Source organism: Hippocampus zosterae, chromosome 9 (assembly GCF_025434085.1).
Source record: "Hippocampus zosterae strain Florida chromosome 9, ASM2543408v3, whole genome shotgun sequence".
Classification (NCBI taxonomy): domain Eukaryota; kingdom Metazoa; phylum Chordata; class Actinopteri; order Syngnathiformes; family Syngnathidae; genus Hippocampus; species Hippocampus zosterae.
The window spans coordinates 17836780-17862248 of NC_067459.1; the positions used below are offsets into that span (position 1 = coordinate 17836780).

At 42.4% G+C, this 25469-nt stretch overlaps 5 protein-coding genes and 1 long non-coding RNA gene across 9 annotated transcripts; 3 read left to right on the plus strand and 3 right to left on the minus strand.

Annotated features, from left to right (window-relative positions):
• Positions 1-467: 467 nt before the first annotated feature.
• LOC127607901 (NCK-interacting protein with SH3 domain-like) lies at positions 468-8668 on the minus strand. Its single transcript, XM_052076654.1, has 13 exons — positions 8309-8668; positions 7164-7276; positions 6492-6696; positions 6209-6284; positions 5332-5822; positions 4544-4714; positions 3805-3891; positions 3573-3711; positions 3408-3488; positions 3018-3146; positions 2724-2813; positions 2473-2645; positions 468-1876 (listed from the first exon to the last, which is right to left on the minus strand). Exons 1-13 carry the CDS (start codon positions 8477-8479, stop codon positions 1652-1654), a joined length of 2151 nt encoding a protein of 716 aa, XP_051932614.1. The 5' UTR covers positions 8480-8668; the 3' UTR covers positions 468-1651.
• On the plus strand, positions 5772-6287 carry LOC127607945 (uncharacterized). The gene is made up of 2 exons (XR_007964168.1): positions 5772-5866; positions 6239-6287. It is a non-coding gene; the product is annotated as an uncharacterized LOC127607945 (long non-coding RNA).
• A 120-nt stretch (positions 8669-8788) lies between the features above and the next one.
• ndufaf3 (NADH:ubiquinone oxidoreductase complex assembly factor) lies at positions 8789-11494 on the plus strand. The gene is made up of 5 exons (XM_052076714.1): positions 8789-9076; positions 10029-10224; positions 10299-10365; positions 10441-10541; positions 10632-11494. The coding sequence occupies exons 1-5, from the start codon at positions 8988-8990 to the stop codon at positions 10737-10739; spliced, it is 561 nt and encodes a 186-aa protein (XP_051932674.1). The 5' UTR covers positions 8789-8987; the 3' UTR covers positions 10740-11494.
• A 383-nt stretch (positions 11495-11877) lies between these two features.
• Positions 11878-16011, minus strand: zgc:112334 (uncharacterized protein LOC619199 homolog). Of its 3 annotated transcripts, none has more exons than XM_052076678.1 (12): positions 15870-16011; positions 15515-15622; positions 15344-15440; positions 15120-15254; positions 14815-15013; positions 14603-14734; positions 13691-13790; positions 13435-13606; positions 13179-13347; positions 12897-12951; positions 12656-12815; positions 11878-12326 (listed from the first exon to the last, which is right to left on the minus strand). In XM_052076678.1, exons 1-11 carry the CDS (start codon positions 15909-15911, stop codon positions 12672-12674), a joined length of 1353 nt encoding a protein of 450 aa, XP_051932638.1. In that variant the 5' UTR covers positions 15912-16011; the 3' UTR covers positions 11878-12326; positions 12656-12671. The 3 variants fall into 3 exon arrangements, with proteins under 3 accessions (XP_051932638.1, XP_051932637.1, XP_051932639.1); XM_052076677.1 differs by having other exon boundaries at positions 11878-12330; positions 15870-16008; XM_052076679.1 differs by having other exon boundaries at positions 11878-12330; positions 13203-13347; positions 15870-16004.
• A 459-nt stretch (positions 16012-16470) lies between these two features.
• On the plus strand, positions 16471-21859 carry LOC127607914 (transmembrane protein 43). 2 transcript variants are annotated; one of them, XM_052076681.1, is made up of 12 exons: positions 16471-16616; positions 17200-17340; positions 17544-17678; positions 17956-18050; positions 18155-18204; positions 18507-18576; positions 18645-18715; positions 18824-18951; positions 19036-19086; positions 19266-19367; positions 19436-19553; positions 20001-21859. In XM_052076681.1, the coding sequence occupies exons 1-12, from the start codon at positions 16599-16601 to the stop codon at positions 20201-20203; spliced, it is 1182 nt and encodes a 393-aa protein (XP_051932641.1). In that variant the 5' UTR covers positions 16471-16598; the 3' UTR covers positions 20204-21859. The 2 variants fall into 2 exon arrangements, with proteins under 2 accessions (XP_051932641.1, XP_051932642.1); XM_052076682.1 differs by lacking the exon at positions 19036-19086.
• LOC127607934 (rho-related GTP-binding protein RhoA-B) lies at positions 20722-24944 on the minus strand. Its single transcript, XM_052076712.1, has 5 exons — positions 24776-24944; positions 23590-23747; positions 21993-22113; positions 21780-21910; positions 20722-21444 (listed from the first exon to the last, which is right to left on the minus strand). Exons 2-5 carry the CDS (start codon positions 23743-23745, stop codon positions 21271-21273), a joined length of 582 nt encoding a protein of 193 aa, XP_051932672.1. The 5' UTR covers positions 23746-23747; positions 24776-24944; the 3' UTR covers positions 20722-21270.
• Positions 24945-25469: the final 525 nt, after the last annotated feature.

The following is a 25469-nucleotide window of genomic DNA, read 5'->3' on the forward strand; positions in this document are numbered from 1 at the left end:
GCATCCGGTTTTAAAAAATATATATCTATAAAAGGGGTGTCAAACCAATTTTTGTCGCGGGCCACATTTTAGTTACCATTTCCCTTGGAAGGCCATTATGACTGAAATCATATAAAGAAGTAAACAAGAACAGTTTATTCAACTATTGTTTCAGTTACTGTCATGAGGTATTGGCAACAAGAAAATACTTCCAATGTCTTATTTGTTACATGTGAGAATTTGAAATGTTGGTACATATTTTAGCAATCATCATAGAAAGTGCCATGTTTGATTTGCTTTCACGGGCCACATAAAATGATGTGGTGGGCCAGAGCTGGCCCCCCGCGCCTTGAATTTGCGGGCCCTGAGTTTGACAACTGTGATTTATACAGTATACACACACATATACCGTATACATATATAAAACAAATATGTGTGTGTGTGTGTGTGTGTCAGCATTCAATAAACATAACCATCTAAACAACCTCCACTTTTAAAATATCTTTATTAGTCTCTTAGAGCATGTTACTTTAGTTAAGGAAGGGGAGATGTTCATCTCACTAACGCTGGCTGTAAACAAACATAACTGATGAATAGATGTTTGAACGCAATACAAAAATAAAATATTAGGTATCATTTTAGGATTACGTTTACCGTTCAAGAGATTTTCCCAGACCAATAAACCAGACATATATTAACTTGTAATATGACAGGACACTACCAATGACAACACAATGTAAATAAATCAAGGACATTTGTGTTAAATTATTCGATATGAATTTCAGTAAAAGGAAATGCAGCAGTTTGTTGAAGACCATGGCTGCAGAACCAAGCTACAAAGCTCTATTGCATGTGAAATGCAGCACTGTGGACTAAAATGCTCTATTTTGTTAAGATACACAGTGAAATACCCTGATGCTTGTGATTCTTTGAGTAAGTGAGCGCACAAGACAAGGTACTTGTCGAGAAGCTTATTTGCCAGGAACACTCAACCAGTTTATCTTGTTCTACTTTTTTCCCCAATGGCGTTTGATGAAGTGATGAAGCACCTTGGGGTTGGGTGGGGTAAAGCACGTAAAGTCAGTTTCAAGAGAATATACTCTATTATTATTTTTGTAAGGAAAATACTGCTCTGAGCGCCGACACCGTCGTTACATGGCACAATCGCAAATGGTTGAGTGCATTTTGGTTAGAATATGTTCAACACATGGTTTCTATTACTTTAATAGAAGAAAACTGGATGCATTTTACTGAGGCTCATTATTGCTTACAAGTCAAACTATGTAAGTTTGGCCTATATTTCGGTATCTCAAACTTTGAACTCGCTGTTTTGGGGCATTTGTCATGCTATTCCCTCATTCAATCATAGAAACACACCATTCCCAAATAATAGTAACAAATTCTACCACATCCCATGCATGCTGCAGCAGTGGACATCAAGTCCAGGGAAACACCGGCATATACCTGCATAAGTGACTACGCCTTCCACCATTCAGGGTATCACTTTTCCCTATCGCACTTCCTTGCAGTGTACTACACTGTGTGATATGAGTAATACTGAACGGGGACATAGAAAGTAGTATTTTCCATTCGCGGCATTTAAGCGACAGGGCCCAAAGTGTTATTTTTTTTTTCCCCCTAGCAGCAACCCTTGCAATCCTGCTATGATGAGTTAGTATTGGCCCGTGCTGATCTGCGGGAACTCCTTGTAGATCTGTTGCACAATGAGCTTATCCATCTGTTTGGCCGTAGCGCTCCCTTCATCCTCCCCAGGGTCTTCCTCCTCCTTCAGTATCCTCTGCAGCGCCCCCTGTAGGTCAGAGAGCCGGTGCTGGTGCTCCAGGTAATCTGTTGAGCGCACGATGGAGTGCATGAGGGAGAGGTACTCCATCCGGAGCTTTGGATAAGGAGAGTCAAAAAGAAGAAAAGTGGAGGAAACTGTTTATATGGCAATTGGCACAGAAAAATATAAACACATTCGACAGGGTTTTTCTAATGCAAGTATGAGAACATAATTTAAACATATTTTTGCTAAAAAAGCTAAATTTTGAATTCTAACCTCTAAAAAAAACACATTTAGCAGTCTTTATTGTTTATGTATTAATATCCATAAAAATTCCATAAGTGTGTCACATTTTATTATATTTGATTCTGAATATCAACGCCTGTCTTTGCTGATTCGGTTTCACTGCTTTTCCATCTCTTCATTTTCTATACAGACTATTGCAATGGTCACAGGGAACCGTCAGTGATTATATATCGTCAATATTTTTATGATGATTATTATTGGGAGGTATGCAGGATCCATTTTGACCGTTTTTAAACAAAGATGACTTTGAAGCTTGAGACTGACTAATAAGTCGCTCGCTTGGCAAGAGACAAAACCTTTTTATCTTTTTCAAATAGCATAACATTTCTGAGTCGGTTTTAAGACACAGGGCCTGTAAATGATCATAGTGATTTTATGCAACTTTTAGTGTCTCCCCAGCTCACCTTGTCTCCGGGTGAAAGGTCAGAGATCTGCCGCACCGCTATGTCAATCATCACCATCATGTCGGTGCGGTAAAAGATGTCGGCTGTCTCTTGACTAGCGAAGACATCCTGCAGGAACTTGAGCACGGCGTGAGGCGCGGGCGGCATGTGCTTGAACATACACACGGGGTCGTCTGCACAGGAGTGAATATATAATGATGTTGGTGGTGTTGTAAGACAGGAGGACGGACGGCGGTAAAGCAATCAGGTACCTCCTCGGTTGAGGAGCAGCAGCACTTTTTCGGACAGAACTTTGACATTCTTCTTCCTCAGCTGCTGCATGATGGCGTTGTTGCTCGGCGCTGCGTAACCAAGACGCGCCGGGAAATGAGTCGGAGAGATGTAGGCAAAGAGAGAGAGCCTAACGGAGTGAAAACTGAATTCCGAGCTATAGGACCTCGAGTTGTATCTGAATTTGGTTCCACTCTGGGTGATCAGCCAATGAAATGCAGACCTCCAATTGTAAACGTTGACGCGGAGAAAATGCGCACGCTGTCGGCGGTCACCTGTATGGTGGAGGTTGAAGGCCAGCAGCAGGTTGAGGAAGAGGTCAGGCAACTGCTCCGTGGGGTCCGTGGGATGTCCGTCCTCCACCACATCCAGCAGGAACTGAACAAAGTCGCCATTCAAGTGCTCTGAACGCGTGGAGCGAGATGACCACGTCAAAAGGACAGCACGCATACTGCATATTGCAACACTGTCACGCATCAGCAGCGGCCAGATGCCACTGAGAAAATTTTAAGTGCTTTGGCACACATGGTGCCCTTGTTTTTTTTTTTTTTTTTTTTATGCATGCTAGACAGGTTTAACAGTGTATATGACCAAAAACAACTCTACTGTCAGCGTAAAGCCCTCACGTACATTCTTATCATACTTCTCATGAACAAGACTCTTACCATAGTGATGATATGGCACCTGTTCCCCCATTGAGAAAATCATAGTAAGTACCAAGGCTGTGTAACACATCTTCTGGTGCTCTGAGCAATGTGATACGGACAACACATATTAGTACTGGAATATGTTGAATACGCTGGGATAAAAAGGAATAATCGCCCACCGACCTTGCGCGTTGGTCTGCAAGTCCCTGGCGAGCTCCATCGGGAGGATGGAGTTGAGGAGGGTGGAGATGAGAGAAGCGTCAAGGCTGCACATGGCGCCAAACACTTTCAGTAGCAGCAGCCGCAAAGACACGCGAAGCTCCTAAACGGTGATGGGAAAAATCAATCGTGAACCAAAGGCCGCTGCCATGACGAGCGAGTTTTCACCGGTGATTACTGAAGATGTTGTTCTTACCATCTGATAATAGGAAACCAGGGAGTGCACATTCTCATAGTCGCTGGACTTGCACATCCTCTTACACACCTCGGGATCGGCATCAGTCTTAAAAAAAAAAAAAAAGATTTTATTTGTACGAGCAATAATACACAGCACTTACTGTACTTCCCTTCCCGCTGTAATCTGTAAAAAGTCCCCGAGCATGCCCGAAGATCTATGGATGCATTAAAATGCTCGTCTGAGCATCCCAGCTTGATTGTGGGTTTTAGTCGGTCGGAAAATACCAACGCAAAAGATTTGGCAGGCTGTCAAAGTTGACTGAGTCAGCCTTAAATAACATAGTCGGATCTGTAAACTGGCCTGTCTGATCCCATCAGTCATGTCTGGTATTTCCAGCAGGATGTGTGTCCCGTGTGCGGATTATACGTTCATCTGACTGAAACGCTTTCATTAGACCGTACGAGGGAATAAGAGGTTGTGCAGTAGCTTAGCTTCATTTGAAAATTCAACACTGCACTTCACCAGATGAACACCATATCCACAACGGAGCTTGTTGGTGGCCGCATCATGCTTTGGTCATGGCGTAAATTAAACATCAAGACACTTTTCTACTTAGACGGTGCTTTGGCGCCAAATTGATGTCATCTTTGGCTGTTTCAGAAAAAAAGTGATAAGGTGAATTTGGGAATACTGCCATACAGTCATTTAGCCATCTAGGAGTAAGTGAAAATCACACGCTGGCGTTCATGCGCCTTACCAGTATCTTGAGAAGCTCCTCGAGGTAACACGCAATGAGGGCGTGGTCTTCGTGGAGCGCCCAGCTGCGCTGCTGGGAGTCGTCCCGGTGGCGGGCCAGGTCGCCGAAGATGACCTCCAGCCGTTGCTCATCGTGACATAGCTGACCTCGTGGCAACGCAGCCCCCAGGTCCTGCACGGATATGAGAGGGAGTCACATGATGAGGCCTTGTCCACATTTTGCAGCCCTTTTTTCCCTCACAATGTTTTTTTTAAGAGTCATTAAAGCTGGAAGGGCTTCTGGGGTACAGGTGAAAGCTTTTCGGCGATGCATACATTTAAACATATTACACATTTTCCGTGTCATCTCCGTTTGCAAAATCCCCCAAAACAGGGCAAACAGCATGGATGGATTTAGTTCCGCCTTGAAGGTTTCCAGTGCATTTCTGTCTGTCAGTGGTACGGTATCTCTTTCTAAGTAACTATCCTCTGAATTTGTTTAGATGCTCTGTCAAATGTCATTAGATCCAGTTGTAATGTGTTGTGCTTATGTACGATCATGTTACAACTTGTTCCTCTGGAACGACAGTCGACAAATATTTAAGCCTTGGTGCGGGTCAAATGTCTCATGTGTCAACTTTGACACAGCAGAGCAGGGGAAACGAGTGGCTGACATGATAAACACCCCGCAAAGTTCTCACAGCTAAAAGCAGCTTCAGCTGAAATCCTAAACGGCAGCCGTGTTCTCTTTTGAGCCTACAAGGGGGCCGCGACACCGAGCGCACGTGACGCAAAGAAAACAAGTCTAACCTTGCTCTCCACCAGCGACAGGAGAACTCGCTCCAGGGCGGAGGAGGAATGAGGCAGGGTGGTCTGGAGGTGGCCCACCACCACCCCGACGGCGACTCGTGACAGCTCGTAACTTAAGCCCGTGTTCTTCCGGACCAGCTCGATCAGTTCGGCCCCGATGCTTGGTGGAACCGGCTCGGAGGAACCGTCGGGGTGGCTTTCAGCAACTGACGGTGGGGCGACCGGCCACTCGTTCTCCGGATGCTCCTCCTCGGCGGCGGGGGGCTGAGGAGGCTGTGGCGCCGGGCTCTTCTTGGCTGGGGCTGACTGAGCGGGAGACTCTGAAGGCGCGGCAGGCTTAACGCGGGATGGTATCGGGGGAGGTGGGGTGCTGGAAACGCTTGGCAGGCTGACGTCGGATGACACTGCAGACTCTAAAGAGGTGCTGCTGATTGTGAGAGAGGGGACCGGGGATGGAGGGAGAGAAGACAATCTGGAAGGGATGTCCAGTTCTGCAGAAGAGGAGAGAGCAAGCAACACTTAGGCAACGATGAAGGTTATTAAACAAAGTAGTCAATGAAAAATACCCCCCGCCCACCCACCCCCCAAAAAATATATACACTGTATGTGTGTGTGTATATATATATTATAAATAAAAAGATGTGATAAATAATGACAGAAATAAACAAAATAATTAAATTTTAAAAAGATTCAGGGGAAAAAATTTAAACAAATGAAAACAAGCAATCCCACTCTACAAATGTATTAAAACTAACTACCTTCCAAAAACAAAAGAAAAACTAGATGGGGAAAATTCTATTATGAACAGAGTGTTTTGCAGCAGGGCCCGATTATTCTAATCGTCGGTGAGAAACCTATTATGCCGACGCCCACTGACCTGGACGCCGGCTGTTGCGCTGTTTCTCAGGTGGCGGTGGCGTGATTGGAGCGGCGCGGCGAGGCTGCGGGGGCACCTGCAGGGACGGATGCAGGCAAGAGTGAATAAAGACAAAGTCCCATCAGTTTCATTTGGAAACCGGAATTCAACTGTATATTTGAACAAACGTGGTTGTAAAAAAAGTGAGCCAAGTTTGTTCGAAACAGGGGTCCACCAACATGTGCTTTGACGCCGGAGCCACTGTAATAGAAGGAAAACAGACAATTAATTCAATTAATGTCACCTGATAAAAGCCCGGCTCTCCTTGCATGTTGTCCATGCTTCCTGATATGGGAATGCCTCCCTGTCTTGCGTAGTCTCGGTGAAGACCGTTGTGCAGGGGAGGAGTTTGGCTGAGAGATATTTCACTGTTGGATGCCGGGAGGCCTTGCGAGTGTCCTGCTACGCTCCGCCGGGCAAGCGTCTCCTTTCTGTGATGGATCAACTTTCTAGAGCAGAAGGACAAACTTTGCTGGAATTTCAATTCAACGTGTCGGGAGACGTGGAAATGTCATTGGCACTATTCTGCAATCGTTGAAATGAGTGTAGTAGCATTGCAATTCCTCAATGGATTCAAACTTCAGCGTGAACTTTTTATGGGGTTCATCAGAAACTTCAAATGGTGCTAAGTGTGTGCTGACTCAGATTTAACGTGACTTTGAATGTGACTCGTTAATTCGATCACTTCTGATTACATCCCGTCTCTAAATAATTTAATTTTGCTATGAACTGAATTGTTCAGGTTTTAGGTCACCTTAATAGAGGAAAATGTGTTTATCATGGGTCTTTAAAAAAAAATTACATAGCAGAAAGCTGGCACTTCAACAGGGGTGTGTACACTTTTTATGGCCACTTTTGCTTGTTTAACAGGTAAACATGTTAAACTGTGCCTGTAGTGTAGAACATTTCTACTCACTGGAGGACATCCCGCTGTTCCAGATTGTATTTTCCTCCATTTTTTAAGGCAATATTGTGGATGCCTTCAATGGCCCTGTCAATGGACTGCAACACTTCATCTTGCTCGGGAGCCTGGCAATCAGAAGGAAAAAAATAAAAGAAATCGCAAATGAGGATCTGCGGAAATTAAATATTGACTCATGTTTGCATAAAACTTTAAACACAACAGAGCAAAATTCTCGCCTTCGGCCGTGTGTGTGTGTGTGGGGGGGGGGGGTGTAGGAAAGAGAAACTGGGTCAGTTATCTAACAAAAAAGCAGCCTTTCAGCGAGTGTCACACATGCTCAGCAAGATTCCAAATTGGAGCTCATTGAAGCTCCACAGCCAATGCGGAGGAAGCATTCATTCCTGAATGGCACAGGTCACATGCTGGGGCTAGTTCACTGATGAATGCATCCCTGGAAGAACGCACATATGGGAAGGACTGACTGTAAGGAAAACATACTATTTAGGAGAAGAATGCGAGTTGGCTGGGATCTACAGATGAAGGGATAGTTAAAAAAAAATAATCCAGTCATCCATTTTTTATAGTTCTTGTCCTCATTAGAGTCGCAGCTGAGCTGGAGCCGATCCCACCTCACTTGAGGTGAGGGGCAGTGTATGCCCTCATGTGTTTAAAAAAATCTGTATATCTTCTTATTATTCTCTCTTCTTGTCTAATTATGCTCTTATTGTAATTCTCTTTTGAATGCCTTATTTTTTTCACGTGTTTGTTATCGGACTTTGATTCTTTAAGTAGTATCCAATGTGAACATCAATAACAATGGAAAGAATAACAGCAAAAAAAAAATACTGTTCATATATTTTATGACATTTACCTAATATGAACAATATGTTCTAGTACAACCTCTTACCCACCAGTCTGTAAACAATAATGCACGACTCTCTTTCTGGACATTATTTCAGACACGTTTTCGTCGTCTTGGAGTGGAGTTTAGTCGATAGGCATTTGTCTAACAATTGTGACTTTACTGCGCATTTACGACGATGACTGCTTTGAAACCAGTCCTCGTGAATCCCAACCCCTCCCGTGAACGATCCACGGGGATCTGTCGTCTGTGCTTCATTCGGCAGATTCATCCGAAGGTGGGACGTGGTGTCTACCTGAATCTTTTCGATGTACGAGGAAGGGATGTAGCCAGTCTCCCCCGAGCTGCAGCGTGAGCCAAGCCACCAGTGTTTGTTGCTCCTCTCCAGGATTAGGAAGCTCTCTCCCGCCGCGAAGTGCAGCGAGTTGGGCTCCGCCGATCGGAAGGCGTACAGGGACCGGTACATGTTGTTGGTCAGCACTTGGGCGCCACGAAACGAAGCAGAAGTGTATGGAAACCTTAGTGGGTGATAAAAAGTCCCTGAGAGGGAATGAGTGACCTTTTCGGAGTGTTCTTGAAAAGACTACGAAGGAGGCATGCCTCCCATGGATTCCTCCTGTCTATTTACAATGCGGTTTAAGATCTGATCACCTGACCTGAGGCTGTTACCGTTCAACGTCGCTAGGAGCGCTCTTGAGACAAGAAACGCCCTTAGTCTTGTTAATCAAAAGCAGAGCCACTCGTCTTTTCTAATAGTTTTGTTTGTGGACCTGATTAGTTGTACAGTATACATCTATAGATTTATATATTCCAAGTATTATAAATCAAATTATTCAAATACACATTTTGTGAAGATACTTTGTACCGAAAAATAAACACATAAATAAACGCGAATTGATCGATTTGTATGCCTTAACCAGTACCGGGAGAGATTTGTGGTGTCACACTGATTATCGTCCCCCGCTGCTGTCAACATGACCGGTGTGGTTTGTGCCAAAATCCTCCTTCAGAGATCATTACCAAGGTTAATTTTCTCTTCGAGAACAACACCGACTTTCTTCAGGTACGACTCAATTTATTTAAACGATTTTGTTGCGATTTTAAGTCACACGGAAGAAGAATTAAACTCCGCGGTGTCATTTTTGTCCTTCCTCTGTGGGAACTCGTCTCGTTATAAAACACAGCAGTCGACTTCAAAATATATATATCTTTTTTTCCATTATTGGCGATTTAAAATATAAGAAAATGCTGTCAAATATTTTATATAATTATCAGATATTAAAGAGACTATTGGGTACAATCGGACACTTTCTCACGCCATTGGCATGCCAAACCTACATTAACATATATTGCTCTGTTGGATCAATGCGAATCGTTAAAATGACTAAACCTAAATTTCTAACACCCATCCTAAATATTACCTCAATTCAACTTTGTATGAATGAAAAACAATTGTTATTATGACGTAACTACGTTCAATTCTACTCTTTCAACAGATTGTGTGCTGTATGTATTTTGTAGACCTTTTAGAGGATATCCATTTGTTATTTAATTTAGTAAATGTGTAATCTTCCATAGGCGTTTGAATGTGCGCTATCACAGATCACAGTCACAGTCATTAATTACAGTATATATGTAAGTTGAGGAGTTCGTAGGTTTTAGAATGGGCAAAAAGGAGAGGACGACTATAAAATTATAATAATTAACAATTTAACAAAAGCTTACATATACTGTACTGTACTGTACTGTACTGGACTTCGATACCTTCTTTGTGTTTGGCTCCATCTAGTGGAAATCAAAGTAACGACGTTCTCTGCCCACTTAATCCAAGGTTCAGGTGTACTTGGAAAAGTACCGGTACCCTGATTTGTATCATGCCAGTAAAAATGATCAGTGCATTCAATCCAGAGTACGTTTGTCTGCAAAAGACACAAAGTGATGACTAAGGGAATAAATAATATTACAACCATGTTCTCGTGTATGTAAGGGGGCTGTTGTCACCACGTTTCTTGCAGTCCATTTCTGTCGCGGGGACACCGTTTGGGTCCGAGTGATGATGAGATGTATCAGCGTACCACAGTGTCAGTTATGAAAAAGGAGCCAGGAAGCGGTATCATGATCCTCAGCTACAGCCCCCTAGGATTCAACATTGATGGCAACAAAGTGTTTGGGCCCTGCGCAGTGCTCCCTCCTTCCATCCTGCAATGGAAGGTGCATTAAAATCCACATTGTACTCGATGTATTATATCATATCATTAATATGAAAAATATTTCCCACTTTGCAGGTTGGGAATGCTAAAGATATCACAGAAGAAAGTGTGTCACTTTTCCATATGATCGTACCCCAAATTGGTAAAAATTCAAGTTTATCAGTTCATGAGAACTCCTAAGATACTGTGCATCATGTCTAATATTTTACATTTGTAGAAATTCTGGTCCTGGGTACAGGCGCACGAATCGAACGCATTCATCCCTCGGTTCTGGCTCTTCTTCAGAGCAAAGGCATCGCAGTGGAGGTGCAAGACACGGTAAAGTTCACCCACCACAACAGTGTTAGTGTCAACAGGGTTAGGAACATTCACAGTCAAACTTTCCATCTCGACTGTTTTGTTTTTCAGCCAAACGCATGTGCAACCTTCAACTTCCTGATGAACGAAAACAGGATAGCAGCTGCCGGTCTGATCCCCCCGTCCACCCGCACAGCACCGGATATGAAGCAGGAGTAGGTGACCTTGCGTAAAGCGCACTTGAGAACTGTTCCCAAATGATCATGGTTCATCAATCCTTTTGGGCCTGTGTCATTTACTCGCCAAGCTTCTCAAAGTGAGATTCACCAATCAGCCGTTATCGGCGATGAAACTCGATGAACTGAAATGTGGCTGCTTGAAAAACTCACTTGAAATCCGTTGAACATTTGCAAGACTGGGATTTGAATTTCTGCTTGTAAATAAGCCATGTGTTACGTGTCTAAATTATACACTCAAACATCTTGTATGTGTGAGAATAATTTACAGTGTGTGTACTGTATTGTGCTTGTTGCCTCGTCACCATTCGGCAGCATTGATCACTTATGTGCTCTCGGTGTGTTTCCACTTACCCCTCCACTATGCCAGGCAATCACAAGGCTGCCCGAATGACTCATGGCGAAACTGTTCGCAACACGCCCATACAAGACTTGAGCACTTTAACTTGAGCTTTTGTTTCTGACTGTGACCTCACTACCTCGTCCTCCCACAAATCGTCCTCGTTCTGCCCCCGACTAGGAGTTCTGCTTTAACCCATTTGGCTGCCCCTGTGGCTATTTGGTGTTGTGCTACAAACCGCAGCAAAGTGAGTTTTCCTGTTAGTGGACTACAGAGCATTACAAGACTGAGGTCGCGACCCCTTCCCAATCTTCAAAGACAGATTTTTGAAGTTAGCCACATTGCCGCTCCTCTGTTTGTTGCTGGACTGGGTCGCGGTTATTAAAAGTAAATTCCAACTCTGTGGTCCAATATAATGCATCTAGATTCTACACCTGCCTTTATCAGTAATTTCCAAGATATCACGTTAGTTGTATTTGTGGATAAAATTGACCTCACACATAATGAATAGCTCGATAAATGTATGCTGTACCACTTTACAGTGTTGATATTTTTAGAAAAAGTTGATTCATTTTGTTATTTAGTTTGACACCATGATACTAAATGGCTACTAATCATTAGGAAAGAACAGTGAGGGTCATCCCTGCTTGCCAAATAGTGAGCCATTTGTTCCAAACGACCACAATAGAGCAGTATAAAGTGCGATGGTTGCGTGTTGCCAAATACTAAGCCAACAATACAAAAGGATTTCTCACATAAAAAGGAATGTATTTTTGAACGATTTATGGGACATTCGTGAGGGTAACTTGATTGAAAAGAGGGTACATAATATCTATTTAAAAAGGTCTCTGGAGATGAGACAGAAATAAGAATCACGTGAAAAAGGACAACGAAGACAAAACCCACTGATGCTTCATCAAAGGTGCGGTCCACCTTTCTACCTCAGTCGCTACTTCAGTCGATCGTGTCGACTGTCCTTGATTTGCCTAAGCCTCTTACACTCGCCCATCCGGCACCACTGTGTGTGTGAAGCACATGACACCATTCAACGGCTTTGTCCTTGTCACACATAATCTGCGACAGAATCTATTAATCCTCCGCATTCATCTCATTGCCAGACAGGCTTTGTGCGCCGGGCCCAAGTCGGCAGGGAGGCCTTTTCAATCCCTTTTGTCTCCCCTTGGCTGCAGAGATGGTGACACCCACTGAAACCATTTGCCCCTCCGCTGTCTACCTGAAAAGCACGTTTGAGTTCATTTGATCTTTTGCAGTAAAAGTGGGATGTAATTTTACCTTAAAATACAAGCTTTATATGCTGTAATGCCTAACAATAGGGGGAAAAAATTGCCTCTCAAATGTTGTTCTGGCGACTGCAGATTTGTGATCTTGTGGACACACCTCGACTGTTGCACAAGGATTGCCATATTTACAGTATTTCAAGATAATATCTTGTTCCAAAGAATTTCTGTTGATCATGCTTTTTTTTTAATTCTGCATTCCATAAAACTGGAAATAATAATTTCAATAACAATACAATAACAATTCTAATAAATAACAACCTTATCGATGAAAAGGTCAGTCTTCATCTGAGCTGCGTGACGGATGCCTGTGTGAGCTGAAGCAGAAGTCGGTGCCAGTAATACGACGGTACATGTCCTTAATATCCGCACACTCGCTCTCAAAGTGGTTGGTTTCATCATATGAGCGAGACACAAAAATCTGAACGGGGGAAAAAAAAGTTGTTGTCAGCACACTTTCTCCCCCCCGGCCCGCTTGCAACTAAGAGGCTTCTTACTGTACCTGACTCCTGTTTCCATCATCATTGGGAACCAGCAGTTTCTTGACTGAAACAAATCTTGAGTTTAAAAAAAAACAGGAAATCACATCGTGAGAAGACAGCTAATTTACATATGGAGCTAAATCATATTAGAAATTGTTGAATTCAAGTGCTCAATCCAATTATTATTATTTTTATGATCCATGACGTCTACAGTGAAATTGCATTTGGCTGACAATTCTCTATAAATTCACGCCTCTGTCAACCCACACAATCACCCGATAGACAGTTTGAATATCTCTTACGCAGTCACTTGAATTCTGACCCACTTTTGCATGATGGGCTCCAGAAGATCCAGGCCTGGCTGCACTTCTTTCTCTGGTTGGGTGGTTTCAACAGCTGTGCTCACTGTCGCGATATAAAACCCATCCGAGGCCACGTTGTGCGCGTAGGACACGACAGATATGAAGATGTCTGCATCGGGTCGTGGGGATTATTGCGGTCATGAAATATGATTTTTTTTTTTTATGAAGCACATGCAATTTTTGGAAGACAACACACCAGACTTTCTGCTGAGTTGTGTTTGAGGGATGACGATCCAGCATGATTTGGCCTCCTGTGTGTTTTTCACAGGATGATTTAATAAACAGATGACCCTGATGACTCGCCCCACTTTCCTCACTCGGTGGGGGACGTAGCTGGGGTCGCAGATAAGTTGTTTGCATTGGAACAACTGGAGAACGACAAAAAGAAAAAGAACTAAGTAAAAAAAATCGTTATGGGCCACTGGGCGATTCCCAATCTGGGGCACACTTGCCTTCCCTTCAGATTTGACGGCTGTCACTTTGCCGTCGTCCAACACAATCTCATCCACCGTTTGGTGAGGCAGGAAAGTTCCTCCGTACTCTGCACTCAATCTGAAGCGCAAATTTATAAATACATTTGTGACAGTTAGAGGCCATGTAGGGGCACAAGTATTGGGACAATGCAAAACTTTGCGAGGTAATGCAAAATTTTGCGAGGAAATGCAAAGATTGCGAGATCTCGCAATCTTTTTTTTAATGGCGTTGGCGTACTTCCGGGTCATCGTCTCGGTAACTGTAAACAACAAACATGGCGTGTTTTCACAAGTTGGCGAGTTTTATTGACTATTACTTTGATAATCGGCTTGAAATACAAAGACATTAAATCTGTTCTTGATTCTCCTCCATGATTCTCTCCTTTCCGAAGGAGTGTCGTCTCTCAATCAGCCTTGCATGAGAGAGAAGTGGACATTAGCCAAGCTGACCCTGAAGTACAAATCGCGATATCTCGCATTCTTTGCGACGGAATGCAAAGTTTTTTGTTTTTTCTTCCATGTCCCTTAGGGCCTCTCCGTAAAAAACAAAGGGTAGCGGTTGTCTAAACTCTTATATCTTTGTTGTGAAATGCTGGAAAGCCAAGTTTCACAAAAGCAAAACATAAAATATTTCGATGAACTGCCATTCTTAAAATGTTATCAACATTTGTGTTCTTTTAATTTCGAGTTCACCCAACTATTTTATTTTCTTTACAGTTACATAAGAAGGAAATTGCAGTTTGTGTCTGTCGGAATTTAGTTTCTCCATTCCAGTAGAACAGTTGACGTTGACTCACGATCTGCTTTCTAGTTCAACCCAAAGATGCTTGTTGTGGTTCAGGTCTCGCAATAGTTTTGTCCATACTACGAAACATTACGTCAAAGTGTTACCTCGCAAATCCTTGCGGTAGTTCTGCCAATCCAAACACAGGGTAGAGGTAGGGGCTGGTGTTGTGGCGAGCCAGAGATTCGGCATACAATCTGATCCGCTTAATGGTCTCCACACAGGGTTGGTCCAGATAACTACCAAATACACAAGGATAGATTTGATTTTAAGAAAGAAAGAAAAAAAAAAGAATTTGGTCCCGCCATGCGTGACCAACCTCTCGCTGCTGTGCAAGGCTATGGCATGACCTATGACCTCCACAACGTCCAGTCCGAGATCAAAGTGACAGAAGAGATCTCGGGTTGTGGTTTGGTCCAGGTCGATGTCCTGATGTGTGCGAGGTTTTCTCATGTCAAAGTTCTGGACGAAAAGCAACAACTTTCTGAACCTCCTCTTGTCAAACATGCCCATTAGATCTGGAAAATATGTTTGAGACATTTAATGCCAAGACTGTACAGTTATGAAAAGCTATTGTAAGCTTTGTAATGCTCTGGCATGCCAGTAAGGAACGCATCAACTGACCTGAACTATGCGTGTCTTCCTCAGTCGCGGGGACCTTGTGCAGTTTTCCTGCTTTGTACACATAATTCCCTTCCACCACTCTGAAGTCCAGATAGCGAGTCACGTCAGTCAGTACCAACATTTTCACCAGGTCACCTAATGCAGCCACGCACACAGCATGAAATGATGACATGAAAAAATAAAGCCCAAAAGCCTCTTCTCTGTCACAACAGGCCATTCATTACCATTGGCAAGGAAAAACTTGGGGATAAGATCAACGTTCCACTCTTTACCCCGAACAGAAGACGTGACAGAACACGGGAGCTTGAACCTCCTGTACAGCTGTAAAGTCAATTTGACACATAAGTAACAGAAATAATGTAAAAATGCATGCGCTTCTGTTTGGGTGGGCACACCTCTTCAAGGGGAGAGATTGATGCACTCTCTCCTCCGCAGTAAGCATTCTTGTCAATATGAAGGACTTTTTTGCCATTAAGTGACAATAAACCTGAAAGGACACATTCCTGCGAGAGACAGGCCGGGGACAAAAGAAGTCAAATGATGCACTCATGGTTAAAATTTGGATTATTGTACATTGTGTTACTGTATGTGTTTCCATGGTCACGGTTGGATGCATATTTAACATCTCCAGTTCGCAAAACTCCAGGACTTTACCTCCTCTTACAGCTCAAGTTGAAACATAAAATCATCCATTTTGAAACCTACAAACTGACCCCGTGTATTTGCATATCTAACAGAAAATTCTCCTACCTTCAGCCCAGTTCCAAGCACTATAATGTCATACTCCTGCATCTTAACAGTCTCACTCTTTCTGAGTGAATGATATCAGGATGGTCAGTGGCGGTAATTGCTTTGCAGTAATCTGCTTACACGTGGCACATCCATGTATGAATGAATGTGTGTGTGTTATGTGTGTCTGAGTGTTTTGAAAGGCGCTTATAAATAAAATGTATTATTATTATCAACCGTTATATAAATTTAATTTAACTCTTTGATAAATTAAAATCAAGTTTCTGACCTCATCACAGTGCAGAAACATCTCTGATTCAAATGAGAAATGATTGAACGATGCAAGGAAGGTGCTGTCGGTGGTGCTTGTCTTATCAGATCTCATTGCAGCTTTTGATCCAATTCATCATGAAAACTGCTGCACAGACCAGAAACTTAAATTGAACGGTCTAAAATAGTGCGGGTCCTACTTGGAGGAAAGAGTTGTTTTGTGACGATTGGAAGTTTCAAAGCTGATCGAATGGCCAATTGCCATGACTTGCACTGCAGAACATCACCCACTTGGGGTCTTGTTGAAGCGTACTACTGACCCCGTCCGCTCGGTGGCGCTAATCCGTTTGTCGGTTTCCAAACGTGCTTAAAATAAAGCAGGAAGAAGCAGCAGTGAAATGATGTAATTGATAGTTGAAGTTTGTCTCCTCTGGTTGTTTCGTGATCATTCCTATCTTTTTTTTCTAGACTGTTACTAAAATGTCTTCGGCGACGACAGTAAGTTGTTCAAATACAAACTGCGATTCCCTGTATTTATCGATAACGGCAGTTTCCTTTCTTTTATTTGTTTTTTGTCAACATTCGAGCTTGCTGCTTTTGCGTGCCTATGAGAAGACGTATCAATGTATGACGCAAACAAGTCTAAGAAACTATACATTGCCGCATACATGCCCTCGATAAACTGACATTTTGTTTCATGTCACTTGCAAGGGAGCTTAAGGGTCAATATTTTAGCTGTACATATTTCTTCTTCTGGCGCTTTGTGATTTAGTTTGTCTCGAGATTCAGGATTTTTCTGCGTACGTAATAGTGATGTAGCCGATACACTTGGCCCTGACACAAATCGAGAGAAATTGTTTTTTTGTTGTTGGTTTTCTTTTTTGCATGAAAAACATAACTGAGCAAACATGGTTTTGGCAAAGGTTGACTGAAAATCCAAGCTGTCTTCTTTTTCAATGCATAACGTGTGAAATGAATTTTAGAGTGTAAACTGTCGTTAATCTACAATTTTAGTCTGGAGTCATCTTTTTGATTCATCGTAGTTCTTCATTTAGAGTGGCGTTGACATAATGTGTTTCAGTTTTCAGGTCAAGACTCACACAAGCATGTAAGGACTAAGACCAACCCAGGATTCTTGCAACGATTAAGTGACACGGCAGGAGGAACGTTTGTTGGCGTTGGACTGTTTTTCCTTTCCATATATATTCTCTTCACCAATGAGGTGAGAATCACACATGGTTGAGAATACCAGATTTGTTTTGGGTGTATCTCAGTGTATTCGTGGTTTGTACGTTTACCAAACAGCCTGGATTTGAATGTACCCCACCTCTTGCCTAACCTGCTATCCTAATGAGTACAAGCTCGAGGAAATGGGTAGGCGTGCTTTGCATTATTGTGGTAAACACTGTTTGTTCCTCCTTTCAGGGACGGGCTGTGCAGACTGCATCCTCCCTAAATGAAGGACTCGCTCAAGTCGTGTTGCTGGACACTTTTGCCAGCCTCGACCCGCAGAATGACAACCGTTTGGTTCATTTGTCTGCACCTTTGCGTCCCTCAAAGGTAGACCTGACTTCATCACTCTTCATTATTATTTCTATTAATACTCCAAAATCAGTTAGGCCAGTCATACTCACAATGAGGTACAAGTCGAGTATATTAAATACACTCTAAAATGAATACCTCTCGATTACTTAAAAAGAAAGCATTATTTTCTCTTGGAAAGGCAAATCCATCAATGGTGTTGTCATTAGCTTGTGTAGTGGTAGAGTGGCCATAGTGCGTGCGTGTGTTTTTGTTATGTAATTTATTGTGTGTGTGTGTGTGTTTTCATGCGCAGCCTTTACATGACCCCAACTACAGAGTATCTGTGCAGGCTGTCAAGTTAAAGAGGCAGGTGGAGATGTATCAGTGGGTGGAGTACCAGGAGAGCAAGTGAGTGTTGTCAACATGTTTGACAGGGTGAGGCCTCAACATTTTTTTTAAAATCTTCAATCTAGATGAGTAATCCAAATTCTTCCTTGTATGATTCATTTCAGAGACTACGAAGAGAATGGCAGTACCAAAACCGAGACCACATACACCTACAGTCAGTAGTCGAAAATACAGTTATGTGCAGGAATATTTGGATAATAACAATGCGTTTTTATGATGTGGCTTTTATACATCACCACAGTGGAGTGGATATAAAACAATTAGAATATGATTTTAAGTGTAAGGTTTAAAAAAAATCATGAGCAGCCGCCATATTTTTGAGAAAGCTCTTAAAGATGTAAATTCAATCCGTTTTATTTTTTATTTTTTTGGACTTGAAACCCACTGCGGTGCTGCATGAAGGAAACATTGTCCATATACCGGTACTTTTGGACCTAACCCATTTCCTTTCCGTAGACACGGAGTGGAAAGCAGAGCTGATCAACAGTCGCAATTTTGATCGAGAAATTGGTCACCAGAACCCGAGGTGCTTCAGTCTTGCATGGCAAATATTTCATATCACAAGAGAAATGTAATCAAATATTTCCTCTCCAGTGCCATGGCGGTGGAGAGCGTGACAGTTGTGGCTCCTCAAGTGCAAGTGGGACCTTTCACTCTGTCGAATGGTAATCCGTAAGAACCAGGTGGCATCAACACAGCACTGAAATACAACGAGGATTATTGCACAACATGTCTCACATGATGATGACTCATATTCGTTTGCTCCTCCCCAGGACTAGTGGAACAGATTAATAACTTCCAGACATTGAGCCTGAAGGATTTGACGGCCTCCGACTCGGACCCTTTCCTTACCATCCGTGACGATTATTTCTATCATACTCGGCAGCCACAGAGGCCAGACGTGAGTGAGTGCCTTGATGACAACATCTGGCAAATTCTGTTTTCTGTTCTGATTTATGTCTATTTTTTTGGTACACTTCGGAAGGTTGGAGATGTCCGCGTGAGATTTTCCTTCGCGGGACTCAGTGGTCAAACTGTGAGTTCTGAACATGTGAAGTAGTCAAAATGAAAAGTAGATTTTATTTGAGTTCCTATCTTTTATTGTTTTGAATGAGGATACTTTTATTTGAATATTCCAATATATGTATGGCATGTGGCCTGGCCAACCTCAATAAATTGACCTTGGCATCATTGAAATTTTTTTTCCCCCTTCAGGTTAGCATTGTTGCCAAGCAGAGTGGAGAGCAGCTTTTACCCTTCAAAACCAAGTCAGGAGACGTTCTTGAGATCTTGTATCTGGAGGAGCTCTCAGCAGAGGTTTGGCGGACATTTTATTTTTTTGCATGTCAAAAGAATTTGTGACATCTTCTGCTTGTGACGTGCAGCAAGTGTTCGCAAAAGAGCAGCAGCATAACAGCATAAAGACGTGGGGACTCCGAGCTGCGGGATGGGCCCTCATGTTTCTCGCCATTCAGCTGACCATGCGCATCATCTACACACTGGGTAAACACCCACTCACACAATATTTTTGGGCTTGGCAATCCTCTATAAATTTAATCATGGTTTAGATTTTTAGTTTTAAAATCATGAGCATAAAAACATTCTGGCAACCTGGTGGTCCAATGGTTAGCATGTCGACCTCACAGTAGAGGTTCTGGGTTCAATTCCAGCTCGGGCCTCCCTGTGTGGTTTGCATGTTCACCCTGGGCCTGCGTGGGTTTTCTCCAGGTACTCTGGGGTCCTCCCACATTCCCAAAAACATGCATGGCAGGCTGATTAAACACTCTAAATCGTCCCTAGATTTGAGTGTGAGCGTAGACGTTTCTCATCAAACTCCACAATCGAACCCTGCACCTTAACTTTTTTCAAATGTATTGTCTGGTTCATTTTTTGTTCCGAGTTGGATTTAAAATATAGCACTGATGTATTTCTCTACTTGTGTGCCCGCAGTGGACTGGGTTCCTCTCTTGAGAGACCTCGTTTCTGTGGGGCTGAAGATCTTCGCCTTGTGCGTGTCCGCCTCGCTCTCTCTCCTCACCATCGCAGCGGGGTGGTTCTTTAATCGACCCCTGATGGCGATTGCTTTGGGGGCTTTAGCTCTTCTTCCCGTGCTTCTCGCACGCACGCGGCTCCCAGCCAAAAAGCATCTGTGACTTAAGAAACTGGATGTGAAGCTCACCGGAGCAGCAAGGCAGTTCTGGGTGCCTCAGAATGCCCCTCCACAGCAGGATAAAATATGGAATTTAGACAAACATTCTCATTTGCAGTATTTTAAGACGAGTAAAATTGATGTATTGCACTGACTTGTTGCTAATGTAGTCCTGCAGTCGGACATCGGCTGTTGTAGAGGCACGTTTTATTTTTCATGCATTGTTTTGTCCTTTGTATTTTTTCATACGCCACTCATGCATAATCTCTGAAACTGTTAAGTTTCAGATAACCAGAAATGCCTCAACAAACCAGATAACCAAATAGCCAGACCGTCGTACGTACAACAGATCTGTTCTGTGTTGGGTTCTACCGGTACTTGAAGATTTAAAAAAAACATCAAGGCACACAGCAGAATCTCTTGTGCAACTTATTTGTTTTGAACATGCAACAAAGTGAATGCTTAACTTTCAAAAATCCTAATAATTTTTTTTGTATTAATGCAGCTCATGAGATCAGTGGCTAGAAGCAAGATTCTTACAAAGTAATTTATTACACAAAACACTAAGTTTCCATTTTGCGTGTTAACAAAAATTGAGTTTCCAGTCTCATATCGTGCACGTTGTCACGATGCACGCGAGGATTCGTCAATGGAGCACACCAAAACAAACGTTGACTAGGCGTGTGCATTAGTTTGTCAAAGAAGTCACAGTGATCAGGTACTTTTACCCTAGTTGACTGTGGAAACATTCGTCGGGTCAGCAGGCAGGGCTTCAGCACTGGACTGTAGTTGGCAGGTTTGCTGACTTCTCATGACACTACATGCTGATAGAGGAATTTTTATTATGGCTGATTGACTGATGCTTTAGTAGAAAAAAAACGACTTCCAATACTGACAGAACCTATTTCAGCTTAATACATAAAACAAGTAAAAGCGTTGCACCTTTTGTAAAAACTGGTGAGAACAGTCCTTTGCGTGGGTGTATTTTTTGGGTGGAAAAGGGGGGGGGGGGGTTGACCCTCTGCTTCTTTTTTTTTCCCCAAACAGGAAGCAGTCTCATGCCACCCGTTTTCACAGGACGGTGCATTTATTGCTCTTCTTTCCCCGCCGGGCCTGTAATGCCGCCCTGGTGGCCATTTCAAATACTTCCCTCACGCCATCCTTTGTTTTGGCTGAGCACTCCATGTATCCAAAGGCACAGATCCTGTTGGCCATGTCCCGTGCATCCTCCTGCTTCACGGGTTCCTTGGAGGGGAAAAAAAAAACAGTTGCATGGGTTATGAAACATCTACAGTTTCGAGAATAAAGCTGGTAATATATCTTTTTTTTTTCCATAAGCTCTGTCAGAACATCATTGCCGAGGAGAAAGGAATCTTCCACTACGTGGCATAATGGTCAGAATCGCCTTTATCGTCATTGTATAGAATACAACGAAATTTGGGTGCCACTCCTTAGTGCATCTCGTAAAAAAAATAAAATAGAAATATGTAATTGTAAATGTAATAAAATAGTAAAATGGTTTGACCTTGGTGGAAATCTGCACTCTAGATCGTTGCCGCTCCACTTTCACACATGTTTACCTGCTTCATTTTGGCAAGCTCCCTGCGGGTGTGCTCATCGTTGCGCAGGTCCTTTTTGTTTCCCACCAGGATAATGGGGACGTTGGGGCAAAAGTGTTTCACCTCTGGAGTCCACTTCTCCGGGATGTTCTCTGAAAACGACACAACACGTGATCCAGTATATCACTGTGTGAACAAAAAAAACCTGAGGCGTTTGCACCGTGAGCAGCTCACCGAGACTGTCAGGACTGTCGATGGAGAAGCACATAAGAATGACATCGGTGTCTGGATATGAGAGTGGGCGCAGGCGGTCGTAGTCTTCTTGACCTGCTGTGTCCCACAGCGCTAACTCCACCTGTCAACGCAATCCCAAATTATGGACGTGGGAACTTTTGACAAAAATCACTTTTGATGTTTTAGTACGAAAACTGTGTACAAGGCATAGGCATTGAAAAAAAGACCATTCGGAAATCTGTGTGTCATTGGTTGTTGATTAATCGTGTCTTGGAAAAAAAATGTCCACAATTTAGTGGTCTCAAAGAGAATTTGACATCAACTATGTTAAAATAAGATTTATCCTCACTATGGGCCAAAGCCTCCGGGCAGCATTATTCTACTCACTTTTACACCGGCATCCAAAGGGGAGTTTAAAAACAATCAGAGGGAGTCCCTCATTTACCCCCTCCCTCATTGTCAACCAAGGAAATGTAGTCAAATTCTCTGGATTACACAGAATGTTCTTAAGCAACTTCCATGAAACTATGTAAACATTTCCTCTGTTGATTATACATTTTCCTTGATGAAGACCAGATTTGGAGAATGTCTGCCCTCTAATGAGTGCTATTGTAGTTAATGTTGGGGTACTGAACAATAGGTAGGTACCGGTAGTTGTTTTTTCCCAGAAAAATAAAGGTCTTAAACTGTTTCCTTGCTGGTGTAAAAAAAAGTCAGTCACTGCATATAAAGAAGCCAAATTTAATTTTTTAAACTTTAAAAGCCACTTTAATTTTATGATGTATAACATCACCTTTATTATTGGGAAATATGGACCCATTTTAATCACAGCATGAATTTTTATTACATCATTTGAATATCGGAGTACCTATCTGCCCTAATAAAAGTATATTTTTAATAAAAATGTCAACAAATATTTTAACGGATACAGATTTTATGCCTCATTTCACAAAGCTTCACAAATGTTCAACATGCAAATTTAAGTCACCAAGACGCAATGTAAGCATGTCACAAGCATGCGACTGAGACTGATGTGTCTTCTAACGTCTCCTTTAAACTTGTTTCTATACAGCCTGTTAAATTTTTCGATCTCCTGAGCGAGAAGTGGCTGTTATTTACAATAGAAGTACATTATGTGAATTTTAAATGGAACCCACCTTGTGTAGTGCATTTGTTTTGAAGACAACATACCGGAAAAATACTGTATTTGTGTATGCAGTCTAATTCATCACAATTCTTGTTTGTTGTGTCTGTGGCATTTTTAAATGCCTCAACAAACAAAACAAACAAAAAACAATGCCTCAGTTCCTACCGACTGCTGTCAGGCTGATGAATAAAAAATAACAATCATAATAATAATAATAATTAAATGATGTGAAGGAAAATTGTAAATAGTACTGCGATTTATCCATTTGTGTTCATATTGCATTTAATTGAAAGATGTTTGTTGGTTTTTTTTCTCTTTCTCCTTTCTTCTTTCTACATACATTCTTGCTGCTGGAGGCTGTAAATTTCCCCAGTGTGGGACGAATAAAGGATATCTTAATCTTAATCAAAGGATCTCAAGAAGAGAAGAGAAGAGTGAAAGGCTCCATGCCTGTTTGCTGTCCACTTCGATGTCCGCCACATAGTTCTCAAACACGGTGGGCACGTAGACCTCGGGAAACTGGTCCTTGCTGAACACAATCAGCAGGCATGTCTTGCCGCACGCGCCATCTCCCACTATGACCAGCTTTTTTCTGATTGCCGCCATAGCTGCAGATGAGAGGCAGGAGAACATGTTGTGGTAAGTCAGACTGTTCGCCTGCTGTTCGAGGTGTCACAAAAACAAAAGCATTAGCATCCAAGTCTCTGTTTTGTTTGATATTTTTGTTGACACAAAAAGCTATTTTTGTCCAGGTTTTCGGCAAAGTGGCTGCATTTCTTAAAACTTACCAATGTTCTACTACTGATTACTAGAGAATGAAAATTGTCATTTCAAACCCTTTTTTTAGGTGAAAGATGTTTATTTTTTTTAATTTGGTAGATTTGTAAATATGAATATAGAGTAGAATTTTCTGTAGGTCTTTTGGGGGGTGGGGGGATCACTGCAAACGGCTGGCTTTGAATGAGAATATTAGCTTTCTTTTGGTCATCATCAACACCACAAGTGTTCACAACATGGTACCGAGACGTTTTAAAGTCGTAGGGTTGTTAAGAGTCACGCTCTTGTTGGCTTTTGATGTAATTCAAGCCATCTTCCATCATTTCCTCTTTACGTAGCCGACAGCTATCTTAGGACACTTCATTAGACGTTCATTAGACCCCAAATCACATTTAAAAGCATTACTGGTGTAAGGTAAAGAAAGGTATGAGTAAAAGAATATCGTTGGCGTTGAACTGCCTTTTGGGATGACGGTGGGCCCTATTTGTCCAAAGGAGGAAGTTGTTGTTATGTTTACTAAAGGATTGACGCCAGCGCCATCGGTTAGCCGGGTAGAAGACAAACAAGCTTACATTTCTTCTTTAATCTGTGTAATGAAAGGAACAACATCCTTGAAATAATGTTCCCGCTAAAAAAAAAAAAAAATCTAATTTCTCAGTGCAAGAGCAGTTAGCTGGTCTTAGCTTATCATAACGGAAGTCAATACAAGTTAACGGGTCCGTTAGCTTTACAGCTAACATTAGCCGAGTAACGGGCAGAAAATGCAACTTGACGCAACATCGGCGAAGCGGACCCGTAACATGACATCAATCTGAAAAAAAAACTAGCAGCGATTGATTTCGAGTTGGAACGTGCTTACCCAGTGATTGTTTGCCAATATTTCCAAAATATTTTCAAGTTGTGCTTTGTTGGCCTCCGTCGCTGAGTGCGTCGCTGGAGGATGAAGGGAAGGGAAGTGCAGTGAGGCGGTGGGGAGGGGAAAGCACACCACACGATGGTCTGCCTACATAAATCGCTTCGGGTTTACAGAATTTTTTACTTGCTGTCGCAATTTCTGTTCAAAACGGGTTTCATTTATAACTTGGTAGATTCGCAATCACACGGCTCGTGATAATCTGCAACGGTCGTTGAATCAGTCAACTGGGTTGTTCCTGTTCGCTGAATTTGTTGTGTTTTCTTAAAACGTTTAAAAAATGATTTGACACTATTTTTTTTATCAGTGCTATTGGGGGCCCACGCACTTCCTAACGGCTTACTATACATGGTCGTTTTTTTCGGCAAAAAACGGCCTATTATACATTGTCGTTTTTTTTGGCTCAAAACACCTTACATGGTCGTTTTTTTTCGTCGAAAAACACCTTACTATACATGGTCGTTTTTTTTCGGCAAAAAACACCTTACTCTTCATGTTCGTTTTTTTCTGCTCAAAACACCTTACTATACATGGTCGTTTTTTCGGCTAAAAACACCTTACTTATACATGGTCTTTTTTTGGTCGAAAAACGCCCGACTATACATTGTCGTTTCTTTCGTCTAAAACGCCTTACTATGCA

Coding starts and splice junctions, on each gene's coding strand:
- LOC127607901 (XM_052076654.1), bottom strand. CDS start 8,479: ATGTACCGGTCCCTGTACGCCTTCCGATCGGCGGAGCCCAACTCGCTG. Junction 3,712..3,804: donor TGGTTTCCTATTATCAGATG/GTAAGAACAACA, acceptor ATCACCGTTTAG/GAGCTTCGCGTGTCTTTGCG. Junction 3,489..3,572: donor CTTGCAGACCAACGCGCAAG/GTCGGTGGGCGA, acceptor CACATTGCTCAG/AGCACCAGAAGATGTGTTAC.
- ndufaf3 (XM_052076714.1), top strand. CDS start 8,988: ATGACCGGTGTGGTTTGTGCCAAAATCCTCCTTCAGAGATCATTACCA. Junction 10,366..10,440: donor TATGATCGTACCCCAAATTG/GTAAAAATTCAA, acceptor TTACATTTGTAG/AAATTCTGGTCCTGGGTACA. Junction 10,542..10,631: donor CAGTGGAGGTGCAAGACACG/GTAAAGTTCACC, acceptor TTTGTTTTTCAG/CCAAACGCATGTGCAACCTT.
- LOC127607914 (XM_052076681.1), top strand. Junction 17,679..17,955: donor CACCTTTGCGTCCCTCAAAG/GTAGACCTGACT, acceptor TTTCATGCGCAG/CCTTTACATGACCCCAACTA. Junction 18,952..19,035: donor GGCAGCCACAGAGGCCAGAC/GTGAGTGAGTGC, acceptor ACACTTCGGAAG/GTTGGAGATGTCCGCGTGAG.
- LOC127607934 (XM_052076712.1), bottom strand. CDS start 23,745: ATGGCGGCAATCAGAAAAAAGCTGGTCATAGTGGGAGATGGCGCGTGC. Junction 21,911..21,992: donor CGACAGTCCTGACAGTCTCG/GTGAGCTGCTCA, acceptor TGTCGTTTTCAG/AGAACATCCCGGAGAAGTGG. Junction 21,445..21,779: donor AGCTTGCCAAAATGAAGCAG/GTAAACATGTGT, acceptor TTCCCCTCCAAG/GAACCCGTGAAGCAGGAGGA.
- zgc:112334 (XM_052076678.1), bottom strand. CDS start 15,911: ATGCAGGAGTATGACATTATAGTGCTTGGAACTGGGCTGAAG. Junction 15,623..15,869: donor TGCTTGGAACTGGGCTGAAG/GTAGGAGAATTT, acceptor TGTCTCTCGCAG/GAATGTGTCCTTTCAGGTTT. Junction 13,791..14,602: donor CTACCGCAAGGATTTGCGAG/GTAACACTTTGA, acceptor TTTGCGCTTCAG/ATTGAGTGCAGAGTACGGAG.